Source organism: Meleagris gallopavo, chromosome 3, assembly GCF_000146605.3.
Source record: "Meleagris gallopavo isolate NT-WF06-2002-E0010 breed Aviagen turkey brand Nicholas breeding stock chromosome 3, Turkey_5.1, whole genome shotgun sequence".
In the NCBI taxonomy this organism is placed as follows: domain Eukaryota; kingdom Metazoa; phylum Chordata; class Aves; order Galliformes; family Phasianidae; genus Meleagris; species Meleagris gallopavo.
Window position 1 is genome coordinate 48,238,299 of NC_015013.2, and position 11,981 is coordinate 48,250,279.

Genomic DNA, 11,981 nt, shown 5'->3' on the forward strand with positions numbered 1-11,981 from the left:
ACCCTACTTAAGGATGTTAGGTAGTTGAACCCTCTGGAAAATGCTATCAAGAAATATTAATAGGCTTCCACTGCTCATGATGACTAGTACAACCACACCAGAGCATTTCTAACATAGCTGCTTCTGTTCTTACTAGAGAACATTGTGTAGCACAGAGAAGGTGCTTGCTATACATTACTTTTTAAAATGCTATGATCACAGGAAGCTCAGTTAGTATTTTCAGAACAGGATGATAGAGAAAAGCAGCCAAGCAGCACTATCTGTATTAGGGCATGATTGTTTTGGTACAGGCATTAGTCTAAACATACATTCCAGTTAGTCTGCTACAACTGCACGTGGCCACCAATATCTGATATTGCTGTCTCCCAGTGATCTTGAGTTGAGTTTCTGCAAGTTAATTATCTTCAAGAAATTTTCATTTCAGTGATTCTTCCCCCAGGCACACGACTTGACAAAGTAGGGTGCAGAGAGTACAAATACTTCATTTCATATGTAACAATATCCAGAAGTAGCAGAGGTTTTAACAAAACAGCATTTGCTGCAAACAGGCCCCTCCATAACTGAAGTTTCCTAGCTCACTTCTATTACTTCATGAACAACATAGTTTGAGGAAAAGGATAGCACTTTACTTACTTATATGGAGGCTCTCTCGTAGAGCATTTGACTTACCTAAAAATGTGTACTTTATGATTAATAAAAATATGAAGCTCCTTGAAACTGTTTAGAGCATCAAGAACAGTTCAACAGTGAAAAGAATGAGCTTGTTTAAATGCAGTTGCTGTAGATGAGATATTAGTGGACTAGCCTGGTTTTAAGCACTTGTAAGTATGTGTATATGTAAGTAAAGCCCCTTGGCTTCCAGAGTTTGACATGCGATTGTAGCTTACTTCACTCCCGGAAGGCAGTTCTTTGATATCTTAATTGATACCATCCAAAAAAAAAAAAAAATGATACAGTTCAAGTGAGACTTTACTCCCTACCACAAAAGCCTCACATCAATCAGGGTAAGCAAATACATGCGTTTCCTCAAATTTCCATAAGCATGAACTCAAGTATGCCAGTCTTATGCAACTGCATGCGGCCACCAATATCAGATATTGCTCTCTCCCAGTAACTGTGAGTTGAGCTCCATAATTATATTATGCAAGTTGAAAATTAGCCTACTTGGTCCTGAGCTAGGCAGCATATGCAAGAGTTTCATATCAGCTAAAAACTTCTGTATTCACTTTCTACCACATACTTTCTAGTATTCAAACAGCCTCTGCAAGCATAAAGCATCTGGCATACAACACAACTCCAGGCTGGGTGATCCCAGAAGCATAAGCATTCTGTACAACGCAAAGTTTCCACAGAAAAAGCAAGTTACTTTCAGAGCTGTACATCTTAAGTGTTTTACCTGTAACACCAGACTCCAAAAACTAGAGCAAAAAATACGAGTAGAAACCCCATGTATGAGATCCACATGATGATATACACAGCATCCAAACCAAATAAAAGCCAAGGAACAGGTAATGGAGGGGGCTGAGGTTTCGGACCACAAACAATTGAACAGTCTTGACAGCTGCACGGTCCTGTCGAATCATCCACAGACTCATTACAGCCTTTGGTAGCATTGTTCATAGGATTCATTCCATGGACAGGAACGTCTACGAAATACCAAAGTCACACATGCAAAGTCAGTTTACTACAAGGTAAAAATAAAAAATAAAAAATGTAGTTTTACAATACAGGCTTCCTAGTTTAATGAATGAACCCTTTACATGACAGTCCCCTTCATAAGCAGTAGCTTTTCCTCAGTCCTGTAGCAATGCCTGCATGGAAGAAGGCAGTAACTCCTTAGATATGTATACCTAGTAATCATGTTTTTAGAACACTTTAATCTGAAGAACTAACAAGCACTCCTACCACCTCCTAGCAACAAGCTGTAATGCATTCCTTGCCCCAGTCTGTTCATCTGAGGAACAGAACAGCTTCCTTATAAAAACCATGAAAGATCAGGGCATTGCCCTACATTTCTAAAGATTACAAGTTACCCAGTTTTTCCAAGATCAGTCCATCTCTCAATGAGTTTTAGGCATCTACGGTAATAAATTGAATAGAAAGCAATTACAACTTTCAAGCAAAAAAATAAGATTCAGCTTAGGTTATATTGCTTTGAAAGCCTGACTACGGCTAATTATTGCTGGGTGGCCATTTGATGAGTTAGCATCCTGACTATTGCATACAGCCTCTGACAGAAGATTCACAGCAAATTCTTATTTTTTCCACTTTTTTTTTTTTTACCTGAAAAGATAGGAATAATGCTGAAAGGAGTTTGTCCATTATCTTTACTAAACATGTACTCAATCCAGTTGGTAGCATTGCAGTCCTTGGCGTCCTTTCCACACAGCAGCCCCAATGCCTTAACATTACTTGATGGAGCCTCAACATCTTTGCAGGCATTATACATTTCTAGAAAGAATGTATGAAGACAGAAGTCATTAAGTCAGTATTAGCACTTCAGCAAGCATTCTGAATTTGGGAACTAAGTGAAGACTCATCAAGTTCAAAGAAAATGCTTATAGCTTTCAAGAGGAAACATCATAAGATAGCAAAGTAATGCTTTCAGCTTTATTTACAGCAATCAAGGTTACAGTGTTTTGCTACAGCGATCTTAATTTAAGTAGGCCAGCTGCATCTGCACTGCACTACCAGAACCTTCTTTATTAGATCATGTTCTTTCTAACAATATGAAGCGTCTCTTTTGAGAGGTTATGACTGAGACAATACTTTTGACCCCAGGCCATAAGTCTCTTTCAAATGCCTCAACTTACAGGTCAAAAAACCAAGAAGAGACCAAATTAATTCTTCACATTTGCTATAAAACTAAAATATAGACTAAACCACTTGTTTTTAAGAAAAAGATACTTGCATTTGACAAGAGACTATAATAGTACATTTCACAGGGAAATGATCTATATGACTCAGAAATAAGGTAATCCACAGCACAAACTTCATATTGGTGAGTTTCAATATTAGGCATGCTTGTGATACTCAGTTAGAAACTATTTTCTTTTTCTGAAGATAAAGTCATCTATGTTATCAGCTATTAAAAATCACAGATTTTCAGTCTCAGCTGAACCTTCAAAAGATGTAAGTGTCAGCATAATGTCCCCTATCAAATATAGATGTTTCAAAGGAGACCTACTGGCATCTATTTGATGCCTTGTAGTACAAAAGACAGTTGTCCGCCGTTCACCTCCCAGCATATCCTGGAAGAGTCTTGTTCCTGTTACCTTGATAAAAGTGCATCAGCACATTGTTTACTCACCATTTGCAAAGCGTTCTCCAATGAAGTACTGCAGCTCTGTAATACTACTTTTGTTTTCTTTTGAAACTGGATCATAATAAGGTATGGTGCTTGTAACATTCAAAAACTCAGACTGATTTGGACTGCAAGTCAGTTCACAGAAGAGGTTAATCAAGTTGTAGAAACATGATGGACACCTGGGTAGGAAAGTTAATGAACAGCAATCAGATTAAGAGGTAAAAATGAAGCATATCCGATTTCACTTACACACCAACTGTAAGCATTCTGCTCAGTGATAAAACAAAGAACTTAAAGTTTTTGTTTAATATATTAATATATAAAAATTGAATACACTTACATAAAAAGTAGTTATCCAAACAACAATAATTGGTGCTTAAAGTTGTTTCATATTCTTCAGTCAGAAGTATCAACATTACTTACTAGGAAATTCTATACCTCACATAGCTGCTACAAGCAGCAGTTGACAAGAAATTAAAAGGAGCTTAACTGCTGCTACTAGAAAGGTTGAACAGTCCTCTGTCATCCTCTTCTGAAGAAGACTTCATTACAAATGCAGTAGCTCAAGACAAAGTAAATTAGCGTTTATGCTACCAACTCACTCAGTCCAGACTGTAAGACATTGCTTCACAGAGTTAAGGCTTCCTGATAGAGATAAGAAAGTCTTTCCAAGAGCTCACTGCAATAAGCCTTAAAATGAAATTACCACATCTACAGTTCGCTTCAACTGAAGTGTCCTGATGTCCCTTCTAATTTTAAAAAGCTCTAGCTGCTTTGCCATTCATTAGCATACCTGGAAAGAAACTGCAGAGGCAGCTGCAAGTTGTTTTTCAAAGTCTGAAGCTGAAGGATATCACAGCAAGTACTGACATTGCCAAAGAATAAACCTGGACAGAGTTCCTAAAATATAAACAATACTGAGATTAGTACAAGGGAAGGAAAGAAAAGCATGCTTAAAATCTCAAAACTCAAGTTTTATTTCAGCACATTGCAGAAGATAGTTGTTGTTGTGGGAGATGAACGAAAGAATCAGTCCAGCCAGTAAGATTCATAAGAGAATATGGACAGAAGAATCATTTGTATTATTCAGGGTATCATTTCCTTTAAGAAGCTCTTTCAGATGATCTTTAGTCACCAGGGTCTATATATAGAATGATAATCGTATTTGAGAGTCCATCAGTAAGAGGACAACACAGTCACCCAACTCTGAAGTATTCCTGCAGCTTATCCTTCAATGCATCTCCTGAACAGGATCAAATTCTCAAGTCTCAGAAGACAAGCCACTAAGCAGAGTCACCAAATACATGGAAGAACTATTTAATGTCCAGTTTATAGAAAAGAAGTGCATTTATTCTAACACTAGTGCCATCCATACTGTACATTTCTTGTATGTTATTAAGTCCTCTGAAAGTGTAACACAGTCAGCTCACCAATTTGTTACTGCTGACAGCCAAGCCATTACTTTGTAGTTATTCCACACTAAGGCTTTGAGTCACCATCTGCCAGAAGACAAGTCTGGCAATATCACCCTATGTTGTGCATCAAATCCAGAAAATATTTTAACTTCAGTTTTGTTCATTTTGGAAACAAAAACTCCGATAGGGAAACACTGTCTAATATTAGGCACAGCTACAGAAACAAAACTTGGATAAGGTTTGCCCCATTTGAATGACTGGTTTCAGTTACTGCTTTCCTAATTAAGGAAGGAATCAGAACGATTATCTGCCAGAATAGAATTTTAGTCGTCTTTAGAAATACAAAAGACATAACTGATAAACATCACAAATCAGAGTCCTAAAAACAGACTAAAGAGTGCAAGTGCTCAAAGCAGTGAGAAAATAAGCAGGAAAATGCAGCAATCCTCTATTTAGAATTTTGTTTGTGAAAGTTTGTATGTAGATCACATGGTTTGGAGGCATCTCATATACCTGAATAGAAACAGCAGTCTATCACCTTCACACAGCTGGGGCTACAAGCTAGATCTGAGAAATGAGAGAATCAGTATTTACCTTTCAAAAAAGTGAAAATCAGATAGCTAAAAGTTACAGTGCAGGTCCAACAAAACCCATAACAGAACTCTCAAGTGCAAGAGAAGTACTTTTCAGTGGATGTACAGAAGCAGCTCACCTGCATCAAGTCATAGCCATCCTCTGGTAGAGCTATAGGTGGTCCATCATAAGCACAGTTGTATCTCTTGTCTCCAGATGCAATTCCACATTCTCCATACCAGACACACTGTTGTGGAAGTACCTAAATCAACATGAGGAAACTGATTAACAGCAAGGAATAATTACTTGTTTTTTCAACTACCAGGTAGTTTGCACATTACTATTCCAACAGCCACTTATAGTCCAGATTAGATAACTTCCTGTAATTCAGATATATGTGCTACAGAAAGCATCCATCGAGAAAAGCACGTATTGACATGGCATGCATGAACACAGTGTTGTATGTCAGCATTCCACCCCTCTCTGCTCAGCCCCTGACAGCATAATTCTTAAGTGCTAGAGTTATTGAAGAAAAACCCAAACCAATACTTGCAAAGCATTCCCAAATAAAAGGGAAAAAAAGAGTTTCTTCATGTAGAACAATGCACGTGATTAGTGGGTTAAACTTATTTCAGTGTGAGTCACTGAACATGAAGAGAAGTACATTATTCACGTGTAATATTTTCAGTTCTCCCTATAACCTTTCAGCCCTTCTTGCAAATCCATCCGCTCGCTGACAGATTTGGAGGAAGTAACAGCATTAGAGGATTCCAGAACAGGACTTCACAGCTCTACATTCACCACAGAATGTCATTTATTGCAAGAAACTGAAGGGATGCCCTCCATTAACACTCATGGACAAAAACACGCCGCATCCACACAGGGAAGGCCAAACAACATTTTGGAAATCCCTAGGTCTAGAGATTACTGAAAAATTCAAATAAGTTCTTTATTGTATGCATAAAATGAAGGAAGTTGAAAGTGCACAACTGCACCTTGAATGCATTGCATTTCTGTTCAGAAGTGCTTGTACTGAGACATCTGAATTACTAAATCAGAGTATTTATTCTTAAAATTAAAACCTTTAAGAAAGAATGCAACAACACACCGTTTATAGTGAAAGCTTGAGAACAGCTCCAGAGTTTTGCTGCCTGGGCTGCAAGCAGAATGCGGACTGCCTAAACATTTACTGTGTTTCTGCAAGCACACAAGCATCAAAAGACTGCATGGTACGGTTTTAAAGATAACTGACCTATTTTTATCTCCTGAACAACCTTGACTTCACATCTGTAGAAACACCATATGCTTATACAGCAAGGACAGACTGCTGAGCTGCGTGCTTGACCATGAATAAAACTGTTTACTGACCAGGGAGGCCCCTGAAAGGCTGCATTCATCATATCCTAGAGCTTTCTAAGATTACAATAGCGCTTCCACAACATCCATTTCTATGCTGAACTACACCAAATTCTTTGCAAAAAGCATACTAGTAACTGGATTATTGTAACTGATAAACATCTGTTTACCTGAACTTGTTAGTTTCCCCCTTTAACTTAACTTAGGAAACAAAGCCCAAACACAAGTCACTCACTGCAAACCAGTGGGTTCAGAATTCAACCTGAGTACCACACGTCCAGACTGCTACTTCATTTCTCTACTTAAGCACTTCTTCTAGCTAAATCTGTAATCGGCTGTTAAATATTCCCATATTCTTATATACAAGCTGGCATGCATCCCTAGAAAAAAAAAAAAATCACACTTCTAGACACTAGATGTTTAACATCCAGCATAAGCCAAGAAGCTAAATTACAATAACAATTTGGAGACTGCCCATAGAAACACACTGTATATTCATTTCATGCCTAATGAAATTCACAGTGTCTAAGCTTACATCAAACTATGTTTGAAGTCATCAACTCAGCCTCTGCTTCCTGCATCTATACAGACCAGTTCTATCAGCAAATAAGCCTGCTAGCAGAAGGAAGACTTACGTGTGTGTGCGCACACCAATGTCAGAAGTAACTGAATCACCTCCTCAAGAAGCAAAGATTCACTACTGTTCTTAGGAAAGAGCAAAGATTCAAGCTGCTTATTACCACCAGTCAGAACTGGATCGGGCATTTCTTGCATCTCACGCAGATCTTCACATTTAGCCTAGACTGGTTTGCAATCATACCTCAAAACACCTGCTGCACCAAATCTGTGAATTTAACACATCTTGATTTTTAAATTTCACAGAGTTCAACCTCCTCTTTCTGAAGAGACTTAACTTCTTCCAAAGTAGAAAACTTCACATCACTATTAACACAGAAATCTTAAGGTTTACAGTGGGAGCACTTCTACAGTAGGAAGGTTTACTTCAGTTGACACATCAGGCAGACTGGTAAGTTCTGCTGCTTTTACCAATGTTATCTCTATTTTAAGTTAGCAATTCCTCAGTTATAACTACATAGGAACAACAAATTCAAATACAGACTGTATTATAGACAACTACATGATAACAAATTCACCTGTAAGCCTTTCTACTATCATTTCCAGGATGAAACATAAAGCAGCTTCCTTGCATAAGAGGTCATGCAACAAGAAGCATTCAACTAAACACATAAGAAAATAAAGCAAGACAAGGTATTTTGGCTTAGTGGCAGATTATACTTGTAACTTAAATATGTAACTTACAGCCCCATTACTGAAGTTTGGGGCAGATAAAACTTACAGTGGAAAAAAACAACACACTTCCCACAGACTTTTGGCCTGCTTAGAGAAGGTGAATGTGTCAGTTACTTGTAATACACCACTTAGACCTAGAACTGTAACTTATAAAAGTTCATTCTACTTCTGTGTAAACACCAATAGTCCAATTCCAGTGAACTCATGATATGACCCAGCAGGACCTCACTAAAAGGAATCTGAATTACCTCCCTGGACTGATAGGGCTCCGGTGTTACCCGATTTACAAGAACTGGGTCAATATGCATAAATGCCAATCAAATCATTTGAAGTCATCAGTTAGAAGTCAGCGACACAGCTGTCAGACAGTGGCAATTTAATAGCATGCTCACCTCTGAGTCAGCTACAAAGTACAGGAGAGGGCTGAGCTCCTGGTTTTCAGAGAGCAAGCAGGGATACTACTAGTCATTAAATAACTTCTTTATCACTGATAAGATAGAGCTGAAAGTTCTTTCCCCGAAGCCTTGTAACAGACGGTAAGTCAGAATAAATACTTTGTTCTCTCCACTCTTCCAGAGAAGCATTCCTTCACAAATAAGAAAGGATACAGGTGAGTAACTGTTATTGTAAATAAGTCACAGGGAACAAAGCTACTGCTTGTACAGTCAAGCTTTTAAATAACTTCTTCATCATACTTAAGTGTGCAAAGGTTCCCCTGATCCCAGGAAACAACAAGATATGCTATATTGAACCAAATTCCCTTCTAAACAATGCAAGATACTCCAGAAAGCTCCACTGAAGTATTTGGGAAGACCACATCAAGTCCTCAGTATCTTGAAATGAGACTTCCATGAGTACTTTTTCAAGCAATAGAAAGTTAGCTTTGAATTAAAGCTGTTTCCCCCTGCCTCCAGCAGAGTTCAGAAAACGGCTGGCACTACCACTATCCTCCCACATACCCAGAGCTGAAGAAAGTAAATTCCTACTTCTGATAGAACCATTCTGTCTAAAGAGAAGCTTCGCCTTGGGTCTGGGCTGCAGGGATCCCAATCACAAACTTGCACACAAGCACATATTAGCATTCCATGACTATCAGCAACACTCTACACAGGTTCTGCTACAACTTTCCTGTTCCCAGGCATTATCATTTGTTTGCAACAGAACTGGCATTTCAACAGATCATAAACACATTTACTTCGGTCCAAGTTTCTTCAACGGCACGTTGAAACAAATCCATAACCTTCAATACTTCCAGAAACATTAGCCATCAGCAATGATTATGTAGCTGTGAAGCAGACAAAGAACAACAACATCGCTGTATACAGAAACAAAAACTTCTTGTAACTGCAAATTCCAGAAAACAAAATAACTTTGTTTGGCTCCCCAAACTAAGATCATTAATGTATGGAAAAGGCAGCAGCATCAGGTACGGCTGTTTCTCCCTTTCTTCATCTAACACAGTACATTTGAGATATTCTTTGGAATTGCTTGTCTTGCCATATAATAACATACCTCTACCTCCATTAATATCTAATCCATATCACCCTTAATAGTGGATATGATGCTCTGGCTCCAAGAACTGAACTCTAAGGGAACATGGTACTACACCATCTTTAATAAACATAGTATTGGCTTATGGAGGCAGGTGACCAGGTTAAGTCCATAAATCTGCCCACTCACTCTGACAGCTCTCCCTGTCAGAAGGGGGTCCCTGGACTAAAGAAAATTTTACAGGTTTCTAGTTCTTATACTGTATCTTCCAGTACTCTGTACAAAAGCAACCAATCCAGAGACAAGCCCAGTCAGCTAGGTTTCTCTTGTACCTTTGCCCACGGGTAAGTGACTGTTCCCCTCTGGAAGGAAAAATAATTAGGTGCTCAGGCAAAGCAAGTCCTAGCTCTGGAGTTACCCAAGCACATTGCAGGAACACGATAGTGCAGTAGGAAGAGAAAGCTGCAGTAATTATGGTAGTTGAGTATCTGGGGAAGCAGGCTGGTGTTAACTGACAACGGCTTGATTTTATTGGGGGAAGAGATAGATGCACTACTACTGTGTGCACAGTCTGAAAGCACAAGGCCCTAATAACACTGGCACAAGAAAATATCCGTGATGCCCTGCAGAGGAACAGTAACGACACCTAGATGGAGTGTTTTGGCTACCGGCAGGTCAAGCACTGTTCCACTCATTCACCTCAGTCGTCTCTCTGCTCCTAAGACACCTTTCTCACTTTCCATCCAGAATGACAAGGAACAAGTCATTCCTGATTTTCCAGGAACCATCTACTCTTACGTCCTGTTGTGAAGTTATGCTGTCATCCCTGATATGCAGGTTCCTTCACAGAGGCATTTCAGACCTTCCCACCATAGGCCACACACAAAAATGCAGATCACCTGACAAGGCTGGGACTGAGCAGCATCAGCCACTAATGTCCACCATTAAGAATTTCAGAAACATTTAAGTTAATCTGACCTTGTAGCTTGGGATCCCAATTACTGATGGGAAACAAGTGTCCAGTCTTCCTTAACCACTAATTGACAGCCTGTATTTTGGTATAATTGCCAACTGCATCAGCTGACATTAAGCACACAAAATGCCATCTAGCATATTAACAAGCTGATAAGAGAACAAGAATTTAAGAGGCTTGGTATTCTTTACTCCTTAACTTAAAGAACAGAACTTACAGTCCACATTCAAAAAACAGGAATAAAAGAGCCAAGGCTCTCAATGCAGCTCTTAGGTGGGTAGTTAGCTCCCAGCCAGCAGCAGGTTACCTGACAAAAGTTCGGCCCGCACCACAACTGAAAGCATGAAAACGTTCTACCAGCATGCTTGAGAGGGAACGAGTTAACCTTCAGAAAGTTTCTCTTCAGCAAGCAAGCACTATACAGGTACAGCCTAGTTGAAGGTCTAGCTTCTCTTTGAGAGATATTAAGGTCTACTTTGTGGAACATTAGGATGTAAACAACATATAACAGCAAAGATTTCAAGTCAAGTTTGTTTCCATTCCCCTACTCTGCCACTCCAATTTTGCCTTCTTACATTAGGCATACAGGCTTCAGTTTTGTAAAGTCACTTTGTCATGTTAACCTCTCATAAACCACAAAGCCACATCCCCTACAAGATCCTGTAGAGATCAACAAGACCCTTCTGCAATGGAACTTATTTCACACTCCTGGTGGGAGGAGGATGTTGAGCTGTAGAAGTACAGCATCTCTTTGGTCCTGCACCAGCCCAGGGCACACTTCATCCCTATGTTGTTCAGCATATTCTTCCAAAACAATCACAGAAAGGAGTGCTTGGAAGGTGCAAAGTCTATCAGCTACCCACCTGGAGACCACGAGTCACCGACAAACAACCAGCTTCTCTGGAAGAAGGAGTTTCTTGCTTTCTACTCAATCTCCAAGGAGGAGCAGAGGTTGCTACCACAGGAGAGCCTCAGTACACACAAGGTGACCAACCTGGCAGCTTAAAGTGAGCTTGGTATAAACCCTGACTTCGTGCATTTCTAAGTCAGTTAAAGAAGAAAAAGATGACGCTGAGATGTACAAGATACTCTGTTTCTCCAGAGGAAAGCAGAGCATCTCACTGCTGCCTTGAACAACGAGGCAAACTGACTGATAAAGGGATTAATGTGTCCCCATCCCACCCCAGAGCAATTTAGCAAAGGAATTCCAACTCGGAGCAGACAGAAGCGCGCACACGCCGATCAATAACAGGCCTCACAGGGAGCTGCCATCTTCCGCAGTAAACACTCGCAGCAAGCCGCGCCAGGCACCGGTGACACTAGCAATGCTCTGCGCGGGCATGTGACTGCACGGCTACTCACACGCACCCGGCATTGCATAACAGGGCGCATCCCGGCAGCCAGCATCCGGACAGCTGCCGCTTTCTGCAGCAGCAGGGCACAAAGCTCGCTCAGCCCGCACGGTTCAGCTTGCTCTCCGGGGCTCGGCGGCGCTCCCAGCCGGGCCCCCACTCCAACCGCAGCCACGCACCCGGCGGTGACACCGCGCAGCCCA

General features: G+C 40.2%; 1 protein-coding gene across 1 annotated transcript in view; it reads right to left on the reverse strand.

Moving 5' to 3' along the window:
- The window catches only part of NPC1 (NPC intracellular cholesterol transporter 1), a 20,008-nt gene extending 14,451 nt beyond the window's left edge, over positions 1 to 5,557 (reverse strand). Inside the window, exons 1-5 of the mRNA XM_031552835.1 lie at positions 5,435 to 5,557; positions 4,101 to 4,207; positions 3,311 to 3,486; positions 2,284 to 2,451; positions 1,397 to 1,646 (exon numbers count right to left, since the gene is read on the reverse strand). Coding sequence (XP_031408695.1) covers positions 1,397 to 1,646; positions 2,284 to 2,451; positions 3,311 to 3,486; positions 4,101 to 4,207; positions 5,435 to 5,440 — 707 coding nt within the window. The 5' untranslated portion in view covers positions 5,441 to 5,557. The remainder of the gene's footprint in view (positions 1 to 1,396; positions 1,647 to 2,283; positions 2,452 to 3,310; positions 3,487 to 4,100; positions 4,208 to 5,434) is intronic.
- Between the last annotated feature and the right edge of the window lie 6,424 nt (positions 5,558 to 11,981).